Source organism: Amia ocellicauda, chromosome 1 (genome assembly GCF_036373705.1).
Source record: "Amia ocellicauda isolate fAmiCal2 chromosome 1, fAmiCal2.hap1, whole genome shotgun sequence".
Classification (NCBI taxonomy): domain Eukaryota; kingdom Metazoa; phylum Chordata; class Actinopteri; order Amiiformes; family Amiidae; genus Amia; species Amia ocellicauda.
Genome location: NC_089850.1, coordinates 16,040,156 through 16,066,623, shown reverse-complemented (window position 1 = coordinate 16,066,623; position 26,468 = coordinate 16,040,156). Strand labels below are relative to the sequence as shown.

General features: G+C 41.4%; 2 protein-coding genes across 8 annotated transcripts in view; one reads left to right on the top strand and one right to left on the bottom strand.

The window, feature by feature from the left end:
* Nucleotides 1-593: 593 nt before the first annotated feature.
* Nucleotides 594-5,687, bottom strand: preb (prolactin regulatory element binding). Of its 5 annotated transcripts, none has more exons than XM_066695945.1 (10): nucleotides 5,609-5,687; nucleotides 4,285-4,443; nucleotides 3,901-4,084; nucleotides 3,580-3,803; nucleotides 3,227-3,307; nucleotides 2,819-2,946; nucleotides 2,320-2,493; nucleotides 1,988-2,060; nucleotides 1,560-1,719; nucleotides 594-1,347 (listed from the first exon to the last, which is right to left on the bottom strand). In XM_066695945.1, the coding sequence occupies exons 2-10, from the start codon at nucleotides 4,417-4,419 to the stop codon at nucleotides 1,253-1,255; spliced, it is 1,254 nt and encodes a 417-aa protein (XP_066552042.1). In that variant the 5' UTR covers nucleotides 4,420-4,443; nucleotides 5,609-5,687; the 3' UTR covers nucleotides 594-1,252. The 5 variants fall into 5 exon arrangements, with proteins under 5 accessions (XP_066552042.1, XP_066552180.1, XP_066551892.1 ...); XM_066696083.1 differs by having other exon boundaries at nucleotides 2,819-2,943; nucleotides 5,554-5,647; XM_066695795.1 differs by having other exon boundaries at nucleotides 5,554-5,646.
* A 1,411-nt stretch (nucleotides 5,688-7,098) lies between these two features.
* Nucleotides 7,099-26,468, top strand: part of adcy3a (adenylate cyclase 3a) — a 30,438-nt gene continuing 11,068 nt past the window's right edge. For 2 of the 3 annotated variants that reach the window (XM_066695687.1, XM_066695534.1), the window contains exons 1-6: nucleotides 7,099-9,611; nucleotides 12,503-12,652; nucleotides 21,855-21,985; nucleotides 22,404-22,515; nucleotides 24,328-24,455; nucleotides 25,906-26,064. In XM_066695687.1, coding sequence (XP_066551784.1) covers nucleotides 8,877-9,611; nucleotides 12,503-12,652; nucleotides 21,855-21,985; nucleotides 22,404-22,515; nucleotides 24,328-24,455; nucleotides 25,906-26,064 — 1,415 coding nt within the window. In that variant the 5' untranslated portion in view covers nucleotides 7,099-8,876. The remainder of the gene's footprint in view (nucleotides 9,612-12,502; nucleotides 12,653-21,854; nucleotides 21,986-22,403; nucleotides 22,516-24,327; nucleotides 24,456-25,905; nucleotides 26,065-26,468) is intronic. The other variant, XM_066695610.1, reaches the window with a different exon arrangement.

Here is a 26,468-nt window from a genome sequence, read left to right as displayed (position 1 = left end):
AACACAGAAAATCCACATTCGCAAAGCACTGATAGACTCAAAAAGCAAACTATCTTCCTGATGGCCTGCACTCACTGAAATACAAGTTTGTGTCACAAGGGATTGTTTTCAAAACACAAGCTTTACTTTTTTTTTTTTTTTTATCTGCATTCCTAGTCATTGAATGTGATAGTCATGTTCACATTAACTAAAATGTGAACTCCTTTTCTTTTCCATCACAGAATAGCTTATAAGATCAAAGGTAATATGATCATAATATTTCAGGTCCCGTAAAGAGTAACATTTTCATAGCAGTAATCGAGTTAAAGTGCTAGAAAAAATGCATTTTCTTTTAAAATTGATGATGCAAAGCAATGGTTAATGTGTGTTTCTTTTCTTGGTAGACTTTCAGTGCGATTTCTAGGTGGTCTACAATCTTTGTTGTAAAGGGTTATGACTGGTAAACAAGTTCTCATGATGTATTACCACTCTTCTGTGACCTGCACCTTATTGAAAATGAAGAATAGAGAGCAGTCTTCTTTCATTTGCACTCTGAATGCTGTCAATGAATGTCCAGTTTATGCCACAGAACAGCAATGAGGGTCCAGGCTCCATACATTTAAAATTATTTTAATGCCACCTCCCACCAGCCCAAAACAGGTGTACTTGTCCCCGACCGGCAATGCAAATCTCCACCATCCTGCCCCACAGAAGGGCAGTGTCTAAAGTTTTGACAGCACCACTTCATTAAGACTGTATATATAACATCAGGTCAGTAATTGGATTAAAACAGGTTTAAAATACACATTCAAAATGGAATAAAAATTACCTTTTAAGTTTTTATTCATCTTCCTTCACCATTAAAGGTCCAGATCACAATACACAGGTTTTCTTGCTTTTGCTTTTCCGTTGCTGCATCTCGATCTCAAACGTATATAAATTCATGTGACTATCTCAAGTCCCTTCTCCCTTTTCTTCCCCCCAAAAAATAGATAAAATGTAAATAATGTTTTTATAAAAGCCTGGAACGGTTCACAATATTGGCGACAAACGCAAGATCCTTCCGGTTAATATGTTTTAATTCACTAAGCTATCGCGTGTTTGGTCGGAACAGGTGTCCTTCAGAATCAAGTGTCATTAAGTCTCTTCTCTTTGGACAGATTGGTTGCGGTCAATCCATTCTAGGAGCGAAGGTCCCTGAGCAGAAGTGGGGAGGGGGGCGTGTCCGAGACCCCGCCCCCTTCCTGAGCAGCCCTAGGAGACACTGTCCTGCCTAGATGAACCCGGGGAAAGCTTGCTGCAGGAGGAAGATCACACCAACGACCATAAGAGCACAGAGGAGGAGAACCAGCCAGACTGGGAAAGATTCTGCAGGGAGAAACAACAAAAAAGATCCATATCAGCCAGCTGAAAAAGCAAACAAATTTCCAGATATTCACTTAATTCCAAAGACATACCAGGTTCCCAATTTCTTTTAGGTGTAAGCCTCCTTACATACAACTAATACACAGAGAAAAAGAAAATCAGGGACAGAAGAGGCCATTCAGATCCTCCCAAGTCCCCTTGCCGAAGACACTCACTTCGATTTGGAAGAACGTGCATTTTACATCTGCTATCCACCGCCACGCTCAGCATAGCCATCTCATTGTCTCCGAGCACAGTCCTGCCCTGCGGCGTGTCTGGCAGGAAAGCCAAGTCTGTGACCACAATGCCGTGCGCTTCCTGGACATAGTAGAGTTTCTGAGAAGAGAAAACAGGCTCGTTAGTGGACTGAATGACTGGGGGCAGGGACACTGGTCTTTTAACAGTTTTTTTAATATACAATATTACAATATAGATACGTTCACATCAAAACAACAACAGTAGTGTACCTCCACTGGGGGATCATTTTATTTTCCTGAGATACTAACATTACAGGAGATGAGTATCATGATAAACCATGACATAACGTGGAATCTGCACTTTTCACTGTAGAGTTTAATGAGTATATGATGTGTAGATGTCTTACTTGCAGGGAGAAGGAGATGTAAATGGCCACTGATCCTGTCACAGTCCCTAGGCCCAGAAACGTCCCCGAATCACTGAAATACAAAGCAGCAAACAGCTAGAACCACTTGGTCTGGAACACAGCACTATTCACATTATTGCAGAAACTGTGCAAAACAATGAACACACACAATAAAGGCCAACATCACGTTGCTAAATGAAAGAAACAGCACAATAAACTGAAAACTCGTGGGTAATTCTATGACGTAGCTTGCATTGCAGGCAGAGGCAATATCTAGTCTTTCTAACACTGTAGTGATTCTGTGCACCATTGAACAAAAGTGCCCTTCTCACCTGACAGCCAGACAAGATATGACTTCGTTGCCACAGGGCTGTGTGAGGAGAGGCAGGAAGTTGCGCCCATCCCACTTGGTGAGGTAGCAGGGCGGGGGCCGGCGGTCCCGCTTGTGAGGGATCTGGACTGTGTAAAGGCGCAGAGCTTCTGCCTTGTCTTCCACCTTGGCAAACCTATCAGGGGCACAGTGCTGGTTAGACCAAACCTCTAACAGACAGCAGGATCTAACAATGCTCTATCTACATGCTCTGAAGGGTGAAAAAAACAAAAAAACAATGGCCCAACATTCTTGTTTCTATTCAATGTTTGTCTGTCTGTTATTGTTTTGGTTTCCCCCCAAAGAAAATGTCACATGAAGTCACCGTTGACATGAAAATACCCTGAATAAGGAACACAAACAGATCCAAAGCTACATTATGCTCAGCTAAACCTGCCGGAGAAAGTCACAGAAATGTAGAAGTATCATGTGATGTGATATGTAAGAATGCAAGCTCTTGCCTGCAGGCCTGGTAGCGATACATCTTCTCTGGGATGTTGGGGATGTTCTCATGCCAACGCAGTCCTGTGGCCAGTTGGTCATTCCGCCAAACGCAGCAGGTGAAGTCTCGACCTACTGTCACCAGCTGCTATGAGGCAAAATATTGTCACATTTAAGAAACAACCATATATACACATCTTGAACTGAGTTTGCCAGAGAGTTTGCAAATTCTTGTTATGCATTCTATTACAAATTGTTAAAAGGGTCTTATCTTTTCCATCTGAACAAACTATGTGATGAATAAACATAGAAACAAAGGTCTTAGGGCATAGCTAGAAACGTGCATTTAAATTTCAGTTAAGCTGAATTCGTTGAATGAATGATCCAGTACAGTATAATTTTGTTTTTAAATCGAATAGGGTCATTACCTTGTTATCAGGGCTGATATCTAAATCTTCTATTTCACCTTCATGCGCTTTGAAATCAAACTTCTTTTTCATGGCGGGGTACTGTGGGAAAGAAAAGACAACTGATATGAGCCATACAAACCAATCTGCAGCCATAAAGAAACCATAACCAACCTGACTTTCTCCTCATAGCTCCACTACGCAGAGGTCGGTGTGCTTTGACCACGTTTGAAGGGGCGTTTAATTTATATGCATCATAAAGTGGTGACATTCTTGTCTTATAAATGAGCTACTCCAGCAAAGTGCTGTGCTTTAAGTCCTCACACTTCGGCCTAATCAGCCATCTCTTGGTTTGCTACTCAAGCGTTACTCACCTCCCACACTCGGACATGTCCATCGGCGCCTCCGGTAATCAGCAAGTTCAGGTCGGCACTGAAACGCACGCACTTCTGCAGGGCGTCGGTGCTGAAGTCCGTCTGCACCTCGCCCACACTCTCCACGGTGATCTGAGTCGTGTCATTGTGCGTCTCTGGGCTTGCGTCGCCCGCCGCCTGACTACGGCCCCCTTTCCTCCTCTGGACTCCCTGATCCCCACCTCCTGAGAATGACAAACAGACCAGGCTTGAGACACACTCACCACGCTATTGTTTTAACTGGATTTTTTAAGCTGTGAGTTTGCCTCACATGTAGCTCACCTCCTTTCCCTGGAGGTTTGCCTGACCGCTCCTTGAAGCGCAGGAGATGGCAGCTGGCATCCTGTCCCGCTGCGATGACATCACCTCCTAACGCCAGACTCATGGTGGCTCGAGGGTCCGTATCAAAGGAGTGGGCCAGTGAGGCAGTGAGCTGACCATCCACCCTCTCCATGCGCAGGAAATGCTGGAGACACAAAGGGTTTTTGACACATTTTTATGAACAGATGAACTGATTTGACAGATACAGGTGTATATGTGGTATGTGCACCTCTTGCCGATTAATAATGTTACTACTATATCAAATAATACTTTCACTATGTCACACTGTGTCAGTAACATTGTGCAGGTATTTCCCACTGTGTGTTAGTCAGCTGCCATACATACCAGCCCATTCTTAATGCCAGTCTTGGATGCTCCACCTCCCCCCGCAGTGATGACCAATCCAGTCTCTCGGTGCACACCCACAGTGTACAGAGGAAAGGGCGCACGATACAAGTCTGGCACCCTTCGCTTGCCCATGATTCTCCCAGTCCACCACACAGGCTGTGGGGAAAAACAAAACGCCTGAATGAGACCAACCACCAATGTGATCTGATTCTTTCCAGAAGAAACTGAATCATGGCATTGATATCTCCAGTCCCCCTACAGAGGTTTTCCATTGTTCTAGAGCATGTAAGCGCTCAGTTGTAAAATATGTACTTCACATGTTGGCCTCTTCAATCCTGTGACTGGAGTTTGAAGCTCTTGCACTAAGATATCTCAGATATGACTATCTGTGCCACCTGCCCTTTACACTGCCTCACATTTCAGCAGTATTCTCTTTGCACCAATAGTCACAGCTCTCTGCTACTGCCTTTATAATGCCAGTGGTGATTAATGACAATTTCAATGCATTGGCTAAACTTGGTGGTATAATCGGGGACAAGACATTTGCATCATATGCAGGTTTTCAGTCATCTGTAAGGACAGGGGTGGTTGTTCTGTGGCCATGACACTGATTGCAGACTGCCTTAACTTAAGAAAAACTGCCTGAAATTAAGAACAGGTACATTTTCAAACAAACAGGTTGAATAATTATTCTAATTAAGGTGCATGCGTTGTATCACATGCAAACTACTGCCACATAAGGTACAGTTGAAGTTAACCATTCAAGCCACGGCTTGATTTTAGGCAAATTACCTCTTGCTGTCAGTGGGGTGCTTCTAAGACACCTGTCCTTTTGTTAAAACTATAGAAACGCGTCTGTTGTGCAGGAGGTTGAATTCAACGTGCATCTGACCAGTCCGGGATACAGAGAGCGGTTCAGGCTACCGTCGACTGGATATCCATAATAATCAAATACAAATCCCCACGTCAGGTGGTTAACTTTTAGAGACTGGCGACCCGAAATTGCACGATCTTATGCCAGGTAATCGAGTTGCACATCGTCAGCAGTACTGTGGTATAAGCATATGTAGCATTTTGCAAAGATGCTGTAAGATTAAGCTCATTATTTACATTGAGCTCCCTATGTCACACGCTAGACTGTACGCTAGTGGCGCAGCGGCCCCTGCTCTGTGCCCGTCTGCTGCACCGGGAGTCCGGCTCAGCTCGGTTCTGACTTGTGTTGTCCCCAACCCCACACCCTCACATCTCCCCGCTGCGGGCTGTCACCTGCCGAAAACAGCGCAGATCCCCTCTCCCTCTCCCGGCGAAAGCACTTCCTTACCTACACGTCAGCAGCGCTGCTCCTGCGTGCCAACGTCACAGGAAGGAACACCCGTACCGGAAGAGGCAGCGCGTTACCGTATTACTGGGAAAAAGCACCATTGGTCAGAGCATTACCGTATTACTTAGAAAGCAAGCGCCCTCTGGCAAGTACAACAAACACACAAATTGAGCTGTGTCTCCCTGGTCTAGGCACATTTTATTATTGTTGTATATACATGAATACTCTGTTTAGAATAAACGTGAATACACATAGATATATTAACTTGATTTTCTCAGGAAAAACACACTGTTCTTATACAGCCATACATTCTTATACAATTAGGGTATGAGATTGAATCTGGTGAAAAAGGCTGTTCCACAGACTTGATTAATTCAGTAGGTGATTGCATTCAGGACATCATTAAAAACAATTGCAGTTGTTGGTGTGTCGTTATAAAGCAGGGTAGATATAGGTACGGGTCAGTGGTGGCTACTCCAGAACCAGGGTTGAAAATGCACCATAACCTCTAGATGGCGCCGTAGGTTTTGAAAATCCCCTGCGTTTCTTTCTCTTTTATTCCTCGTCTCTAACGTATAATAAATAAATTCAAATTGATTACCATATACTATTGTTTTAAATAGAGGGCGTCGATACTTTCAACTACAACTGTAGGAGAGTGCAATTACGCATGCGCACATGGGTGTGCTATTCTATTGTCAGCTTTATGGACCATCTATTGGAAAACTACTGGAGAGGCTTGGAAATCAAATCTGCTGTGTTTGAAGTCAAACATATAAGAGAGGCTACATGCGAGAGGACTGATACTCAATCAGTCTTGCTTGTTTTCTGTTTGTGGTATAATCCACCCCTGAATTTCATCCAGGCCATTCATTAAGGGACCCAGAGTACGCACGTCATGCCCTCTTCATCACCACTGTTCAGGACTAAAGATGTTCGGTTCTCTTAATGTGTCTAAGTGTAAAACAGTATTTTAAGTACTTTAATCACTCCTTTTCACTTTTTCCAAGGCAGCTATGTCTCTTTGGTGACCGAAATGGCACACATAACACATATAACAGCCCTACATTTCCTAGGCACACACCCTGTGAGAAGTCCTGTTCCTCTCTATGGACACAAATCATACCATTTTCAATCCAGTGCCTACAGAACATAATTAAAGGCTTATTTTGATACTTGGAAAAATATGTCCAGTGTCCTCCATAGCAACTAAATATATAACAACATATAATCATTCAGTAAATGCAGAAACACTTCAATAAATGAATGCATCGACGGGGTTGGTGTTGTTGGCTTCCGATCTGTTTTTAAACTGGGGGTATAAACAGATATCTAACCGCGGGGACGAAGCAGCTGGCTGTGGTGACTGAAGGGGTTAAAAGAGCAGGGAGGGCTCAAACCGGGAAACACGCGTGGGGACGCACTCCGGATCCGAACCGAATCGGCAAACCGGAGTCGCCGCGAAGGGGCGGAGCCTGAACCTGGATCCGCATCCTGACATGGAAATACATTTGCAAAAGAACAATATTATGAATTGAACAGACAGAAGAGGGGGAGCAAGCTTTGGCTGTGTGGGTAATAGAATCACATATATCTGAGGAGAGAGAGAGAGAGAGAGACGCCTGACGTTGTTTCTTTCTTTGGCTGTTGCTGGTGCATTTGCCTGGAGTATGATAAGGGGATCCTTATATCTCCGTGTGGCGAGGTCTCGTCTGGACCGGGAGAAAGTAGAGATTGACGTCTTTTCCGAGGAAGAAGAAGGAAAGGAAGACGCATAAATAACTGCCAAACATGTATCTCACGTCTGGGGTTGACAACAACACGACCACGCTTTTGTAATTTAAACGTTGTTTTGTATGCATTCATCTAGCACTGTGTAAAAGCTAGATAAGTGCGCAACACAGGGAGGGAGAAGTGGGAGGTGGGGGTTGTTTCCCACGGTCTGGGAAGAGGATACAGATCGCATCCTTGTTGGGGAGGAGAAATCACTTTCTCAAAGTCTGTATTGCGGGTTATTGTGTGCGATGTGATGTCTGTTTTAGGTCATGCTCGTTTTATACAGGAAAGCGGTGGTGCGGGATTGTCATTTTAACACCAAAAATACAAATGCAAGCGGCGAGCGGGGTGTTTTGAAGTGCGGGACGCGTCTCCGGCCGGGCAGCGCCGTGTGTCTGTCTGTGCACTGAGGACGTTAAAAGTGTGTGTCGTGCGGTGCTGATGGGGCGGAGGTAGCAGCTGGACAGACGGACTATGGTGATGTTCTGCAGGGAGAAACTGGGGCCAGGTAGTCCTTTCCGCCTGGGGATGTTTGTGCAGAAACCAAACTGAATGCAACATGAAGATGAAGCCTTATCTTTCCGTGTCCTCCAGATGGAAGTGCTCGTTGAACTGAGGAGTGAACCGCTTACTGTCCGTGGTGGCTGTATGTGCCGGACAAGGTACGGATGCATTGCTTCAATGTTGCTGTATTGCCAGGCTTTGCCATGGAAACCCATGCAACCTCGGCGGCTTTAGTACACGTCTTGGCTGTGGGAGAGAGATGTCAAAATCCTTAATATTTTAAAGATTCATCACAGGCCAGGGAGGTACTGCACAGAAACCAGCAGCATTTGATAAGGAAGGATATAAGATTTCTCATTAAAAAAACCAACACTAAAGCAGACCTCTTATAAATAGTATGATGAGTGCTGTGCTGGATTTGGGCGGCTGTTTCTGCGACTGAAGCATAGGGATAAACAATAAACAAAGTAACATTATATAAAGGTCTCCAGCCATTACAGGCACCCACCATCTGACTGTTGGAATTTCATGTTTGAATACATATTATTTTATTAGAATGAATATAGCCTACATAAAAGTAGGCTATGTGTTTCTAAAAATATATATATATATTTTTTATATTTTATTAAATGTACAGGCATAGCTTATTTTAAATATAGATAATGGAGATTGTGTGTGTTCTCAAAGATCTGATTTTGAACAGCCACATTTAAATGCTGTATAAGATACGTCATGTGAAAATGTAATTCGATTACAGAATCTGTTGAGGAGCCGTTGTCTGAAAAACAAAATCAAAACCAAAAAAACAAAGGATACAAGTCGAAGTGTGTTAAACTGAAGCTGATCCTAACCTGAGAGGAAGTAACCTTGTTTTGCAAAGAAGGCCGCAAAAACAAACCACCACATACAAAATGTCATCTGTGAGTATACCTTGTGGAAAAGATAATGGATGTTTTAAAAATCATTGAACTTTGGTAGGAATTGCCATATGAGAGAGCACCAGAGCCACGTTCAGTTGGGTTTAGAAAAATCACGCACGCACACAAAAATGCCACGCAACCGGGCCTTCTCGGAACCTGAGTATTCTGCGGAATACTCTGCGGAGTACTCTGTGAGCCTGCCCTCTGACCCGGAGCATGGAGTAGGCCGGACACACGAGGTGACTGTCCGCAACTCTGGCAGCTGCTTATGTCTGCCCCGGTTCATGAGACTCACCTTTGCCCCTGAGTCCCTGGAGAACCTCTACCAGACCTACTTCCGGCGGCAGCGGCACGAAACCCTGCTGGTGCTGGTGGTGTTCGCGGCCCTGTTCGACTGCTACGTCATTGTGATGTGCACGGTGGTCTACACCAGTGACAAGCTGGCCTCCACTTTGGTGGCCTCCATCGGACTGCTTGCACACATCTTGCTGTACGTCCTCTGCAGGTTTGGGCTGCTCCCTGACCGCATCTCCCGCAAGGTTGTGCCCTACGCACTCTGGGTCCTCATCGCCGCACAGATATTCTCCTACCTGGGGCTCAACTTCGCCCACTACCACCAGGCCAGTGACACAGTGGGCTGGCAGGCCTTCTTCATCTTCTCCTTCTTCCTCACGCTGCCCCTGCGCCTCATGCCCATCGTGCTGATCACTGCAGTGTCCTGTGGCATCCACACCCTGGTTCTGGGGGTGACCATCGCTCAGCAAGAGCAGGAGGCAATTCAAGGGGTGGCCCTTGTTCGACAGGTAGGTGACTTCAAATCTTACATGTTTTATTGCTTGTTTGTTACGTTTCTGCTATTGCTTTTGATGTTGTTATTGTTTCTGTTACATGTTGCCATGGCTCATTACAGTGCTACACTGTTGGAGCCTTTTTATTAACAAAGTGAAGAAAATCCATGACATGTACCTTGGCAGGCTCTGTTTCTGCACTTTCAGGATAGTAGTTTCATGTTTTTGTCTTAATTTGCAGCTATGTCATAAGTCCTCAGCTCTGGGCCTCAAAAGTCAAAATGTCTTCTGGATTTCACACCATGTTGAAAGAGAGGATTTGCTCAGTTGGACCATTGTAAGACCAAGGTCTTCAACATTTGCTCAAAAAACTTTACTGGCCAACCATTTAGGATCTTTCCATCACTCTTGAGTCCAACCCAAACCACCCTTAACTGTCCAATCAGTCAAGGCCCTACCACTCAAAGGCGTGTCAGGGAGTCTGGGGATCACTGTTAGGTCAGGCAGTCCAACTGGCCAACCAGCTCCCAAGTCCACTGATGCATTCTCTGCAGCAACAGGCTAACTGGGGCCCAACGCAAGCACACAGCTGCTACAGTATATTCCCAAAATTACCTCTGGTTTCTTGAGTCATCTCATTCCTATGTCAAACCTAAGCTTGTACGTGTTTCAATGGAGGATGAATACCATGCAGAAAGTTTCAGCTTTAAACAAGGGGTGGTAAATGTTAAAACCGTTCTGGTAGGCTTGTTTTATATTCTGTTTATGTTTCCTCCTGGCCTGTGTAACACTACTATAAAGAACAACAATGTCCATAAGCAGCAGGCGACTCATTGTTTTTAAATCCAAAACGCCAAAGTAAATGCTCATGTTCTCAAAGCACAGCACAGAAGATCTGTTGTTAGTCTTAAAAATTCAAGTTAATGCAAAAAACTAAAACACTGAGTTGATGGGAAATTTTCTCAGGAATACTCATGATTAATGGTTCTTTCCTGTTGTCCAGCTAGTGGTCTGTAGTGCAATTAATGTAAGTGAGGGATGCAACTTGGCTATCTGTGTAAGAGGACTTTAAGATAGGCTTTCTCATGTCTGAGAGGTGCTCTGGTGTTTTGACGACACAAGCGATCTCCTGTTGAAGGAGGCTTCAGTAGCTATTGGAGATCTTGTGCCGAGATCTACAACAGAAAATATACTAGTTAGCTCACCCGACACAGCCACATGTGAACAGTATTTTAAGCACCTAGGGCCTTTGGGAAGCCATTTCTTAGCAACATCAAGCACAAACCCTACCTTTAAAGATTTACCCAAACCTGCAGTGAGACTCCATGCACACCCCGATCAGACACAAACTACTCTAGGCTATCTGACTGTTTAAACCCATTAAACCCTTGCTTTGTTTTCTTTTTGGTAATTTGTCATGTATGATGGATAGAACCTGGATTTTCAGGTTTGTCTGTATAGTGAACATGTCAAATAAAATCTTTATCATCCATTTAGTCGGATCTTTATCGCCTCAGAATCAAAAGGGTGGGATTCACAAACTGAGTAATAAAATGTGTTTTAGATACCTTTATAGAAAATGCAAAGTCAGTGGATGTAATTGTTTCCCTTTTAACTAGTGTGCAACAGAAAGACTTAAAAGACATCTCTCTCCCAACTGTGTGACGTATAACAATGCCAGGATGTTGTGGTTTGGGCCTGAATGTAGTCATAGAGCTGTACTCACATTTTGTCTGCTGTCTAAGATATTTAATAGGTTCTCGTATATTTTCAGCCAAATTGTGTGACAAATATAGATATTAATCATGCTTTTTAGACTATATGTTCATATTATAAAACCGTCCCTTATTTTGAACTTGGCATCACTTAACCAAAAGAATTACAACACTTTCACTATGAGTAAGTATGCAGGCCAGATCAACAAGGCAGCATACATTTGTGTTTATGAAATCTTTGGCCAAAGTTTATGTTTAGTTTGGGAGTTATTTATATAAAGGACAGGGTTCAGATGCAGTATTGTTGTACTTCCTTAACAGGGATGAATATGAAACTGCCACATTAGTTTTATGAGCAACAGACTCTGTGAAAATGACTGTTAGTTTTTTAGTTTTTTATTCAAAACCTTGACTCTCTAACATAAACCCCTTGAAATGTAACATCTAATTTTCATAAGAGTCCCGAGGGAGCAGCATGCAATACATAAAAGACAATAAAACAGCAATCACAAAGCTTACACACATCACATTAATCTAGAAGGAAACCGCTTGTTATTAACTATTAATCAAGGACTTTTTAAAAGCATTAAACGTTTCCAGTCTAAAGGAATAATAACTATTTGATTAGATTAAAACATCTTCAAATAAATGTGAGCATATAAATAAATGCACTTATAACTTAACTACTACCAGTGCTGTTTATGCAATGAAGTATAATGTATGACTGCCACATCGTCTGTCTTTGTAGATTTACTCAAAATAAGACCCTAAACATGAATTACACAGCATGTTATTATGATGTTGTGGTTATTATATATTTTTCACTAATGTACAATTACCCAGATATCTACAACATCACTATAAAAATGAATCTACACATCAGAGTGAATAAAATTCACTTTACATACAATGTTGGCTCATACTGTAGACCCTGCAGCTTGTGAAAAGTGAACTAGCTTGTACATCTTGTGCAGCAGCACACTAGTTTCCATCCCTGCTTAAGCAATTTAACGAAGCCACTGTCTTGATCTGCTTCCCAAGCCACACTTGCAGGATCCGGTGTTGTTCTCCGTGGTTCTCGAAGGCAAACAAGGCCGTCAGTCCAGCTCCGTCTGTGTGCGGAGAGCTGGACGAGCGCTTTCTCTGTAAACAACGTCTTTATTGGGGCCTCCTGTTGTATGTGTGTTCCAGCTGCTGGCAAACATTGCTATCTACCTGTGTGCCATCACGGTGGGGATCATGTCCTATTACATGGCAGACCGGAAGCACCGCAAGGCCTTTCTGGAAGCGCGCCAGTCCCTGGAGGTGAAGCTGAACTTGGAGGAGCAGAGCCAGCAGCAGGTAGGGCTCCTATCTCCCATTGTTTCAGGATGTCACTTTACTTTACACACTCTGGTCCTTTTTTGGAAATAATTGATTCAGGTCCTTTTTTAAAAACAACTTGTCTGCTCAAAACGGCTTCAGGCTGTGTGTCAAAGGCCAGTGGTGCTTTATGAAAGATCCTAGTCCAAGTGGCAAGCCATTGGATTGGGGAGACTGTGCCAAGGCTACTGTAAAATTAAGGGACTGTAACGGTTGCATTAAAAACTACCTGTGTTTGGTGGCGTGAAATTGATATAGATTCTATAGAGTCTGAGATGTTGAAGAAGACAGGTTAAATATTAAGGTGTTAAAGTATTCGGTGTCCCCATCTCTTTTGATTAAATGTTTTGTCATAATTCAGTTGTAAATAGATGGATGTTGCAGGTAGGTCATATTATGAATGCAATAACAATTCAGTCTAGTCACAAAAGTGATTAATTCATAAAATTAGTTACCAAGTTTGATATTATAAAAAGTAGTGTATTTTGCTTACTCCTTTTTTAGACATGAGTATATGCACTACATTAAAATGGCAAGATCACACTTGCGTATATTTGGGTATATATATTTTATATAGTATATATAAGTAAATACACATCCACTGTCACCAGATTTTTTTCTCTTCATACGCCCTCCCAGTTTGTATCAAAAGTTTTGCATTTGTATTCCTGTCCAGTACTGTGGCGGGTTGGAACTGCAGATTTGATAGGAAAAGCCTTGTTTCTAGGCCTCCTATTACCTGTTCTCTCTGCCAACCAAGCTTGATCCAATTGGCACCACATTGTCTCAAATTGAAAGAGAAAAGAGTAAAAAGAGAAAATGTATAAGAGCCAACTTGAAGTCAACATTTTCTAATGAGCAACTGCAGGCTGAACAATCCTGTGTTAAATTACATGTTGATAGACGTCCGTGATAATGAAGATTGAGATACCATAGATGACCAATCCCATGCAGCCTGGAACAGGGGCTCCAATCTCCATCTCACACCATGGTGGACGTTGCAATTGAACAAAGAGCATCAGTAAATCAGTCTTTAGTGAGCCATGGTCTTTTAGATTATAATTAAACGCATCATAAAGGACATCTCAGCCTTTATTTGAGAGTTAGGTCCACAGAATGAAGCTCTCTTGTGATCCCCCCCCCTCCCCCCCTGCCAGCATCATGGCTGATTATCTGCTGTTCCAGTGTGCAAATTGATTCTGGCGACTGTCTGCATGTGCACATTAAAATACTTTTTGGTTTTGAACGGTTGTTTGACTTTCTTTGCCACACAAGGTCATCTCTGTAATAGGACATATGACTTAATTTCACGTTGTGGCCTCTGAGCAGTACCATATACACAAATAGATGTTACTTTGTAGATTTTATTTTATTGTCCAACAGATCATAGTTTACAGTCAGCTCTAAATGTTTTTCATTTACTGTAATCTGCACGATGAAACTCTCCCAAAACCATATTAAATATTAATAAAAAAACATTAAAACACATTAGTGTACAGTAAAATGTGTGAGAGCTTGCACTTTTTTCTATTCCGATTTCACATTGGTGTGTATTCCTCAGGATGTTTATCTGATGCTTGCTGAGGATATGTGCCTCAAGAGCTATTTCCTGTCAGTGTTTGTTGTTTCACTTCGACTTTCTGTCAACAAATCTGAACCATTTTGTGAAAATTTTGTTCGATTTCTCTCTACCTCTGATTTTTATTACTGGACTTGAACTCCTTTATTTTGAGGGAGTTAGAACAGTGGATTCTTTTTGGCAAAGATTTACTGGGTCCTCTAAATTTGTATGGTTAGATGTTGTAAAAGCCTTGTGATAACAGACTGTATAAACTGGATCTTTGTGGAATGCAAAGAATGCTTGGATCTTATTGTGTGGTTTGAATGTTTTTGCAATATTACATCAATGTTGATGAGCAGACAGAGTATTGAGCATTCCTGGATGTTGGAACATGCTAGACAAGAACTAGAGAAAAAATTAAACTTACTGGAGTAACAAAATTGAACTTTGGTGTCATGAACTGTGAAAGAGCAATGTGTACAGAAGGTGTTGGAAACAGAAGTACATTGGAAGCAGGCTAGTTTGTACAGGATTTCCTGCCATGATCTATTGTATACCAAATTTAGTCTCTCTCGTATTACTCCCAGGAACTTTTCTCAACATTTAAGTTAGGAGTCAGGAGGGTCAGACTCTGGTTCTTGCATGGTTTTTGTTCCGACCCTGCTGTGAGTCCCTTCGGTCTAATTAAATTATTAACTGGCTGAATTCAGCACTTCTCTCCAGACTGCACAATGTGTTATGGGTACAATAATTTGAGTTAACCAATATATGTAAAGACCTCATCTGTAACTAAACGGGCCTAATACTAAGAACATAATTAAGTAAATGAGAGCTCTTGTTGGTAAAACAAACGGAAGACACTGTGGCTCCGCAGGACTGAAGTCTGACACCCCTGGCCTAAGACAGATATATTGAGAAAAAAGGAAGCACTGCCACCGCCAGCTCCAGAATGATGCACTACAAACTGCAACCAGCTGTTCAAAAGCAAAGAGTGAATAGCAGGACTCCACGCTCCACAAGATTTACCCCACTGTTCTGGTTCCCATGGTCAGGGCTTGTGGGTGAGCTACTCCAACATAAAATCCTTGTTGATGCAATTTTCAAGTCCAGTGGATACCCCAGTGGGTCTTCAAAAATACAGTTTGTCTTATTCCCACATTTCACTGTTCCTTTAAATAGTTTCTGAGCTGTCTGCTGTGGAAATGTCCCACAGTCTTCTAGGGCTGTACAGTATTCCCCACAGAAGACTTCAGTAACTGGTCATATGTACACTACATCAATCTACTACTTTTCCACATTGAAACACTGTCAACTTTGATCCAAGTCACATAGTGGCAGTGATATGTTGTAGACTGGATTTACACTCTGCTAGACTACATATCCTATCCTTTGCTGTCTTCATGATCTTGAATAAAATCTGAAGCCCAACAATTTTGGTCATATACATATACTATATACTTGCATATGTACATAATTGATGCGATTGATCAAAATAAGTCAAATGCAAGAATCCACGGTGGTTGAAACATTTTATTTCGCTTGGTCAAACTATACACATTCTGTTTACATACATGCATACATACATACATGCTTTAGGCATACACATAAACACTTGTTTTGAAGTTATACAAGAAAGAATAGCTGAGTAATGTGCCATCTGTTTATTTTTGTAAGTAAGAAGGAAATGCATACAGAAATAAGAAATATTACCGTTAAAAATATAAGAATGGGAAACATAGAAATGGCACATGACAGACTCTTAAAAACCCTCACTGCTGTTCTACTGTGCAGACCTCCCAGTAGGCCTAATCCTGAACAAATGTATTTCAGTGGCAAAGCTGAGGTTTTGGCAGTGCTTGCTGGTTTCTTCTCTGTTGGTTTACACTGCATGGTTGCTAGGCATATGTAAAGTGGGGGGGGGGGGTGTGGGGGGGTGTAGAATAGAGATTGTGTGTGAGTGTTGTTCATTGTGAGCCTGTGTGGGTGTTTGGTGTCAGGTGCTCAGTCTAGTCGGAGCATTTGCATGTGGAAGTTGATGAAAAGACCTGCGGTGAGTGTTCTGACTAGAGCAACATCTGAGATGGCTGTCTGAGGTTTGCTCTGCACATGCTGGGCACAGAGTGCAGAGCCACGGGACCCGGGCAGCTGAGGAACTGCTTGTTGTTTATTTACAGCAAATAACAAGGCATTGGACCACTTTAACACATCAAATGTTTATCTGGGAGACTCTGCGGCTTTCCCTAATCCAGCAAACAAACAGTTAGAACTGACTGTTTTCACAAACTCTTCTTTATAACAGTACTGAGGTGCATTTACCAGTGTTTTTGTTATCCAATAAGAACTGACACCACTTTCAAGAGTTTGTTCCCAAGAGAGCTGAACTTGGATCACTAGAAGTGGACAATATGTGATAAGGTCCAAAGGCAAGCTTAACATTGTGTTATTAATTATGTGATATTAATTATAAATACATGATATGCCATTGTGCTGATTAATCTACATTTGAGATTATATCAGATTTTATGGAAAGCTGAGGACCACTGAGGCATTGAAACCCTCCATTGTGTTTCAAAGAGCAGCTGATGGTGGTGTTATGTTGTGAGCAGTGTGCATGCACAGTCATTGTGTGATCTGCTCGATAAATAACGGTTTGTTCATCCAGCGGCAGCCTCGGGCTGTTTGTCGCTGTGTCAGAACTTTTTGTTCCATCAATGATCTAAAGTTGGTCATCTGGGCTTTTATTTTTTACTTTATTTTCCGTTGTGTTGTTGTCATGTTTTATGGAGTCAAACCATCTGTTTGCAGTGCACAAATACTTGAAAATAAGAGCTTTTGACCTGAACAGTGGTAAACATGTATTCCAGTGTGCAACATGGGATGGTGTGTCCCAGTCTCAGGAGCAGACTTTGTTGTTGTGACCAAGAAGACCAAGAAGATCTTCACTTAATCCCAATAAATCTGGGGCACAGGGATGAGCCCATGTTTAAACCAGCAGGAAAACAACACTGCAGGCAAGGCAATACAGAAGCCAAACCGTATGAACAGTTTGTAGGTATGTAGGTCCATAGGTGATTACCAGGGCCCTGTTACCTGTATTTAGGTCCCTAATTGTGCAGTGGGTGCATAACCCGGCAGTTTAGCAGGGTTTTTAGGTGTCCTTCAATAAAACTCCTGAACTGGCAAGAGTTGTTACGTTCAATCAAGTCAATAATTAGTTGAAATGGGCAGTCAAGAACTTAGGTGGAATAAAATAACATGTACAACTTTCAGTACCACGGTTTTGCACCACTGGTAAAGAGTGTGTGTGTGTGTGTGAGAGAGAGGGAGAGAGAGGCAGAGAAAGAGATACTCCCTTCAAAAAAGGCTTATAGAGTGTTTGGGATGTCTGGTATGTGACTGAGTAAGGCAGCTGTAAGGAAACCTGTGAAAGAGAACTGCGAAGACACCGCGTTCACTCACTCAGGTCTGCTCTCTCCCCTGACTCGCTACTTAGAACAGTTCCACTGCACTGGGCATAATTTGCAACTTGTGATGTGCCAATTAACTCTGCCGCCTTCCAGCAAATAGAGTGTGATTCTCCTTTTTTAAACTGGATAATGCGCTCCTCAGGGAGAGGGGAGAGCAGAGAGCTACTGCTCATGGTATCTCGAAAGAGTTTAGTAGCGTTGATGGCCAGGGACTCAATGTATTTCCACTGTTAACTAGATTAAATCCTGTACATGAATAGTTGAAAACCCACCTGTGTTGACACCAGGTGACATAAAATCCAATGGAACCAATGTCAGACCACAATCTGAATAGCATTGTGTGGAATGCAATGGCAAGGGGTTGTTTTAAATTATTTAAATTTTTAATGAACTTTTATTAAAACAACCAAGCAAATATGTTTTCTAGTGATCCTCTTTGATGCATAATGTCGGCAGTAAACTTACACATGACTTGAACAAATTACTCTATTCCTGTATCCTGCTGTTGGTCAGACTGGGAATAATTTACAGCTGAAGAGATCGGTTTGGGTTTGAACTGATGCTGTAAAACCTCCGTAACATGTAAAAGTTGAGGTATAGCAGACAAAACAGATGTTACAAATTCCATTGGTTTATGAATACATCTGGTGTTCAGTTCACTTTCTGGTGCTGTTTTTATGGTTGGATTGTTTTGTGTGTTCTTGCTTTTTCTGAACATGTTTCCAACCATTTGTTAAACTGAGCACAATTATCATTAGTAGCCAGAACAACTGAAAATGTTTGTAATTTGCTAGTTAATCAATATCCAATAATCTATGACTTGAATTACATTTCAGTAAAATTAAGTCTGAGCCCTTTAATTCAGAAAGCCCTGGTTCAAATCTGGAGCTGGGCAACACCCCATTGGCGCAAGTGCTTCTGGGGTTCGCTGGGCTTGAGTTGGCCCTGGTCTCCTCAGCCTGTGCCACAATCGCTATCGCTATAGCTTGTCGGGGCAACCTGTGATTTGGCAGTGTTATCAGTGAGAGCTCCATTGGTCATTCGCTCTGTGGACTCTGTGGATGGCTTGCCCGTGAGCTCTTCAGAGGAGCACTGTTAGTTGCCTACTTGCCTCCTGCATTCAGCACAGGGCTTCTTGTTCATTCATATTAAACATTAGGGGATTTCAAATGGGCAAGATATAAAAGGAAAAAGAATCACAGCTTGAAAAGGATAGAATGACAATTGTGCCATTGGAGACTAATTTCCCAACTTAACAGCTAATTAGACAACCAAGTAATTAAAGTCTGGAGTGTCTTAACCTACCCTGCAATGGGACTGTGTTGTGTCAAGTTGAAAACTAATGAATCTCCCAGAAAGTAATGCATTTGTAATGACACTGTGAGCTGTTAAGGAATAATCGGGCTTCCAGTAAGAGACGCCGCACACAGGCAGGCAGACACTGGTTGTGTTTTATTTTCTTCAGTGTATCGTTTTCCCACTGCTGTGACTGTGCTCACTGCCTCTCTCTCTCTCTCTCTCTCTCTCTCTCTCTCTCTCTCTCACTCTCTCTTGCTTCAGCTGATACTGTCAGGGATCCCTACTTGCTGCTATTTTTGGAACAGCAGGTTTCTGTTAGACAGACAGAGAGAGAGAGAGAGGCAGAGAGGCCCTTAGCAGACAAGCTAAGGAGAAACTCCCAGAATACTAATAGACAACTAAAGGCTGCTGGGAGGAGAGCTGCGGCCAATCGAAGTGCAACCGGCTGCTGCAGGTTTCTATGGCAACTGCCCTCCCGAGATGTGTCAGCTGTAATCAAACTCAGGAGTCACTGACTTGCTTTGCGTATTATTATTTTTTTCTCTTTTACTTGCCCCCCGCTACTCTTACTCTCTCTCCCCCTCCCCTGTGTGTTCAAAAGCATAACGCATGTCCCCCTCTGCAGGTGTACATTGTTTTAAGAACGACGTTTGGATTTTGCCTTTTATCTATGCTTACTGAAACAAATCAATAATGTTTACTTTTACACTATTAAAAGTTAGGTGTTTTGGTGCTGTTTATTTTACACATGACATGACATTATGGCAAATTGTGTAGTATAGGGAGCTTCAAACTTGATTCTGCAGAGCAATGTGGTCTTCTGGTTCTCATTCCAGCCATTATCTCAATTACATAATTATTGTCCTAATTAGTCAGGATTAACACAATCTTTAGCTATTGACTGATACCTATAATAACTATTGATTGCTAGATACCTATAAAACCTATTGACTGAGGCTCTCCTGGACTGGGGTTGAAGACCTCTGCTGTAGAACAATACAATACACTTCAAATTTAGGAAATGCCACGTTGGTATATTGCTAACATTATTATTTTTGTATTATTTATTGACACTGGCATATACCTCTTCTGAATTCTGGTAACTTACGTGTCACCAGGTTCACTGTCACTGACAGTGATTGAGATGGTTTTGAAATGTGTAGTTTACACAGCAACTTCAATGTCAACAAATTAGCTTTGGTTATGGGACGAGGCTTTAAAATGAAGAATCCAACCTGTCGTTTACATTACAGACTGATCAGTTACTGTGTTAAGTTTGGTTTTGACTAGTTTGACAGCTTGTTTTTTTCTGCGGCTTTATTTCAATTTGAAATAATTATTCTGTGCAAGGTATTTGAAAAAAAAAAAATGTACATACTTCCAAAAAATGTTTTTTTGGGAGGTGACCTACATTAATGTTTTTTTACGGCTCTGGCAGTCCATGTCAGACAGTGTTCCTGTGTGGTAGCTGAATTATTATATAACACCGCTTTCCAATACGTCTTACTGTGGCTCCAAGTTAGACTAACATTATTGCAACTCTTGGGGATGGGCTAAGAGCATATTGATGTAACCAGGTGAGGTGCTGTTGGGATTATTTTGTTTGCAATCATGTAATATGGCTGTTAATGACCTGAGGGACAGGCCCAGTCTGTTGCCCATGACTGCAGTATCTGAGCAGCAAAGAGAAGAGGCCTCCAATGGGTCAGAAACAGTGGGTCGCAGCTCAGCACAAACCTACTTCCTGTCCAGCAACTCTGCAGAACAGAGTCCACGAATCAGTGCAGCACAAAACCATTATTCAGCCGTTTGAATTGTGTTTTTTCTGGGAGGGTTTTAGAATGACTCTGACTGAGGTGATTGACAGAACAGCTGCAAGAGTTTTTGTATTGATTAATCAGCACTGTGGGGGAGGAAATGAGGAAAGCTGATTCATCTGGTAGGAGAGGTGAGGAATTCTTCACTGTGGTTTTAGGGTTTATATGGCTCAGATCTGGGGAGTTTCCACAAGTGTCAGCTGACTTTTTACTGGGAAGTTTGACAAGGGAAAATAAATCCAGGTCTTATAGCATTAGGACAAGACTGGGTAGTCAAAGTTCAATTTTGAACAGTAATACTTGGTCTTTCTCCATTGTTAAGGGTTTTGTGGATTTCTTGGGGGGTGAAAAAGGGCAAAATCTATTTTTATTTGTTGTATATATTCATACTACCACAACACGTCAAAAACAGTTTGGGCAATGAATAAACAACTGTACAGTTTACGTGTCAGTGGTGGGAATTCACGTGGTCATTTAAACCGCCTCAGAGAAGGATAAGCAAAATTTCATTTACATTCGAGAAGAGTGTAAAACACAAGAAAAACTTTCCCATTTGCACATGAAATTGCGTGAAGTGTGTTTTTTGAGGTTCAGTTCCCCAGACAAATACGAAACATTTACCATTCCCAAAACAGGCAAGCTTAGAGCGTGTGTGGAAAGATGATCTGTATTGAATATATCTTCTGTAAATGCTCTCTGCACAGGGAAACCAAATTTTCTAGACTTTTCTGTGAAAATGGCAGAGAACGTGACACATGGCTAATTTGCATATCAACACCCCCTCTTTCCCCTTTGTTTCCATGGCAATGGGTGGACAACAGATCTTCTTACATTAAATAAACTGCATCCATAGGTGTATAAATTAAAGTAAAGGGGCATTTCTGATGTGGCACAAGCATATTTTCAAGCCCACCCCAGTTTTGAGGGTATGTAATTTATAATATTATTGGGGACCTCTCACTTAAACAAAAATTATTATTGTTATTAAATTGTTTTGTCCGGTTTTTGATAACTTTGCTCTTTTGTTCACCCTGTAGGAGCGTCTGCTGCTGTCCATTCTACCAAAGCACATTGCCGATGAGATGCTGAAGGGCATGAAGAAGGAAGAAAGCCAAAAAGAGATGCAGCAGTTTAACACTATGTACATGTATCGTCACGAGAATGTCAGGTAATGGCATTGTTGCAAAAACATTTTCAGCACAAACTAGTTTTCACTGGGTAAGTGCACACAGTTGACAACTCTCAGATACAGTCAGAGGGTATTTAAACATTTGTTTTTGGTGCAGCTCTACCGTTCGAGCCCAACCCTTTGTTTGTCTTGTGCTTGTATGTGAAGATATATCTATACTTTTGTTTCATAATCCCTTCATTTGCAATTCCCATGTCCAGTTTGTTCTCTTACATAAACCAAAACTTGACATATTAGCAGATACAAGATGTTTCATGTTCTGAAAGTTAGGGTACCAAGTTTCAGTGTAAATTCTTTACCCACTAACACAACCACGTTGATAACACCATGATAAATCGAACTAAGCAACATATAGTGACTCTTCCCTGTCTCTCGGTCTCTCTCCTTCTCGCTGCAGTATCCTGTTTGCTGATATTGTGGGCTTCACACAGCTGTCTTCATCCTGCAGTGCCCAAGAGCTGGTTAAACTTCTGAACGAGCTCTTTGCGCGTTTTGACAAACTGGCCGCTGTAAGTCTACCTTCCAAAAGCTTCACACACTGGTACCAACATACTTATTTTTTCTCAACAGTGTGAGTGGCAACATCAGTGACCCTTTAGGCTTGGAATGTTTGAAAAGTCACGCAAATATAAATAAGCATAAACTTCTTGTTAAATTAAATTATTTGAAGATCAAGTCAAATTGATTAATCTAACACCTGAATAATAATCAGAATTCTATATTTTGAGAATTCTTATTAGAACTTAGAACTCTTATTTTGTCGGAAGGAAAGACTTGACTTGTATTGACTTGTATTAACATCAGCAGGTTACTTGCCATATTTTAAGCCCTAATAGTTGCCTGAACCCCATCTTTAGCCTACACCAAAATTTCAAGCTAGGCCAATACACATTTACACCTGATTCAGTTAAGTCAAATGAAAAGCAACCGGAACCTCAAAAAAAGCCTGGATTTACTGGAGACTCTAACCCTAGCACAGCCAAAACATAACCCTTTTTTTAACACTTTTAATTCCATTGAAATGCTAAATTATTAGAAACAATGCCCTATTAACAACTAAAATGTAACTGTTAGACCATTCCTACTTTCACCTGTATTCCTAATCAATACCTAGCATTGTGAAAGTTCATAGCATTCAGATTTTCTTAATTTTTTATTTTATTGGCAGTTAATTGCACCTAAATAATACTCAGAATCCTCATTTTCAAATGCATCGCAGTGTTGAAAGGAGAGACACTGTACACAACTCTATTAAATCATAGGTTTCCTACACTTATTTTAAATTTTGAGTGTGGAAAAGACACACATGTCCAAATAAAATATTAATTAAATAATTCCTGCTCCACTGTATATCAGGACAAACTCTGGTTTCTCACTGAAGGTCCATTTTTTTTATGTTTATGATGGGCTGAGTGGACAGAAGGGGTTGGTGTGCCAGACAAAAGTACTATGTTAAGTAGGTGTGTACATTTATTAGATTATTTAATGAAAGCCTTGAAAGTGTTATGAGAATAAGGTCAGAGCTCTGAGCAGGCCAAACCACTGTGTTACTTTCCCAACAAGTACTATCATGATATTGCTAGATATACCTGTTGCTCTTAATGTCTCAAGTAAATACTATTGGTCATGGTGACCTTCATAACAAAAAAATCACGCCTACATTACCACACTACCACCTCCACACCGAACAGTCAGAACAATGCACTGCAGATACAGTGCAGTACATTCTTCCTCGCTGTGACCATGGGACTTCATTTTAATACTATTTTAATGACTAACTTTCAACCCTGATAGTGAAATATTTCAGTGGGAATGTACTAAATGAAATTAAATAGGCATGGGCCCAATAATCATAAGTATGGAATGATATGGGGATTAAATCTAGCAGCTTTTCCCTTAACTAGCTATTGGCTTCAGTCTGCAACACCCCAGAATTAGAAGTGCACTTTAGGCAAGAACTAAGGGGCATTGTCAGTAGTTTTATGCAACAGGCCACTGACCCTGGGTTCAGAACATTGTTTGAATTCTTTGGAATAGATTTGGAAGAAATGTCTAGACCATTCCTGATGCCTTCTAACTGGGCTCTCTTGATGTGGTGCTGTATTCATTCTACTATGATAAATTTTCATTTCAGCCAAGCTCTCAAACATTCAGTTGAACTTCCTTTTTATTAGTCAACATTAAAGTTATCAACAGTCACAACAGAAACCTATAAAATATCTATAAAACCTGAAGACCTCATTGCAATATACTCATTGTCTCACCCAATAAATTGCCACTCATTACTTTTCCTCAACTTAGATTTTGTATTTATCTTTCAGAAATACCACCAGCTGCGAATTAAGATCCTAGGGGACTGCTATTATTGCATCTGTGGACTGCCAGACTATAGAGACGACCATGCCGCCTGCTCTATAATGATGGGATTAGCCATGGTGGAGGCTATATCGTAAGTCCTGGACACGCTATATTTGTGGCAAAAACAGGGACTTTGTGATATGGATTGATTTCCTTTGTTTTTTTAGAACACTGACAATGGAGGCAGTCAAAATAGTTGATCCAAAATTGCTCTGAAACAATAAAATAAACAAGTGAACCCTTCCACCCTTCTTTTAATGTGAACTTGTATGTCTTTGAAGGCCCCATGAAATTCATGGGTGGTCAAGAGCACAATTTCAGATCATTATAAAGGTTAAGAATTATCCTCCCCCTAGTTTTTTCACTCTAACCAGGTCATTTTTAAAGATCAGAAATGTTTAATATTTTCTACAGGGTAATCACCACATGGAAAGATTTGGTTTCTGATTGTTTACTGTTGTTCTCCTTCTCTAAAGGCCATAGTGTGAGTTTGGAATAAGTGCTTCTAGAGAAGGTCACAGTATTAAGTATAAAGTTTGCCATATTAATGCATTTATCCAATAATACAACTGGACAGACATTTCACACAGCCGAGCTAGGTGGATTGCAGTAGTACTTTATCTCTGCATTCAGTTAATTTGGGACATACACTGCCAGGTAGTTTCATCACATAGATAAAAGGATTGTACTTGAACTGAATAGTCTAAAGTTATTCCTAAAATATTTTGTAGAAGGCAAAATTAAAGTGTAACCATTATAGTTTTACCGCATTATTGTTTGTAATTATAATTTGAGTGAATCTCAGGGCAGCTGGGGTGCAGCCTCCCTCCAGCGATGTCATTTGGCTTTTGTTAATGTCCTTGAGAGCTCCTATTGATCTTCCCCCAGAGGGACACATATCCACTGCATAGGATCCGACTCTGCAGGGCAGTGGACCCGCAATGGGCAGTTGTGTTTTTTAAAAAGGACATTGAACTGCATTTTGCTATCCTCCATATAGACACATATCATTTGAAGCTGAAAATATGAATTCCCTTCATTTGGAACATTATTATTATATCATTCATGAAACTATACTTTTTTTTACCCAAATTATATCCAAACATCTTTGGGCATTATTAAAAAAACTATACAGATTTCAATTGATTGAACTCGGTTAAACTGGGAAGTGTGTAAGCTTTTAAATACCACACCATAGAAATCAGGGCAATGCCAATCACATGTTTAAACCCCTTGTTGACTAAGCTCAGTCAGCTGGAATCTGTACAGTTTTCTGTTGGCTGACTTAGTGTTCAACAAGCTCTGAAAAGACTTTTATCATCTGTCATACCCAACGGTGACCATGCTTTTTCATGGAAGGCATGAAATAGGGTTCTTCAAATTATAGGTCCTGTGGTCACCCTCCTCCCACAGACTATACTTCGTTTTTAGTCTGTATTTGGTTTCTATTCTAAGAAGTCAAAATTAGATGTTTTTATGTGATGGATCCTTAATCTCGGATGAAGGGACAGTGTAGTGATCAGTGCTTGTGTGATTGTCAGGTATGTGAGAGAGAAAACCAAGACTGACGTGGACATGCGTGTTGGCGTGCATACGGGCACCGTGCTGGGAGGGGTTCTCGGACAGAAGCGCTGGCAGTACGATGTCTGGTCTACTGATGTCACGGTGGCCAACAAGATGGAGGCAGGGGGCATTCCAGGGTAATGTGGCCTTCCAGTTTTGGCTAGGACCAGTTGTACAAAACACCTCAAGTACTAAATTACTCATTTGTTCAATATAGCAGCTTTCCCTTAGCTAGCACATTGACATCAATGCGTTAATGTACTTTGTGAAATAACCCTTAAAATGAAATGAAGATTTAAGATGAAGCTAACTGGAGCCTTAAGATATGTTTTATTTTTTAATGTAACAAGCACTTGAAAGTGGCCTTCAATCTTTGGGGCATATCAAATATATTCTTTACTGATAGGGTTACTAAAAACAAAGACATGCATGATCGTTAAGAATGTGGGTGATAAACAGTAAACCTTTAGCTTTACTAAATTAGTAGAACGTCTAAATTAGGTGAGTGTCACTGATAATTACATATCTCCTCCCTTTATTA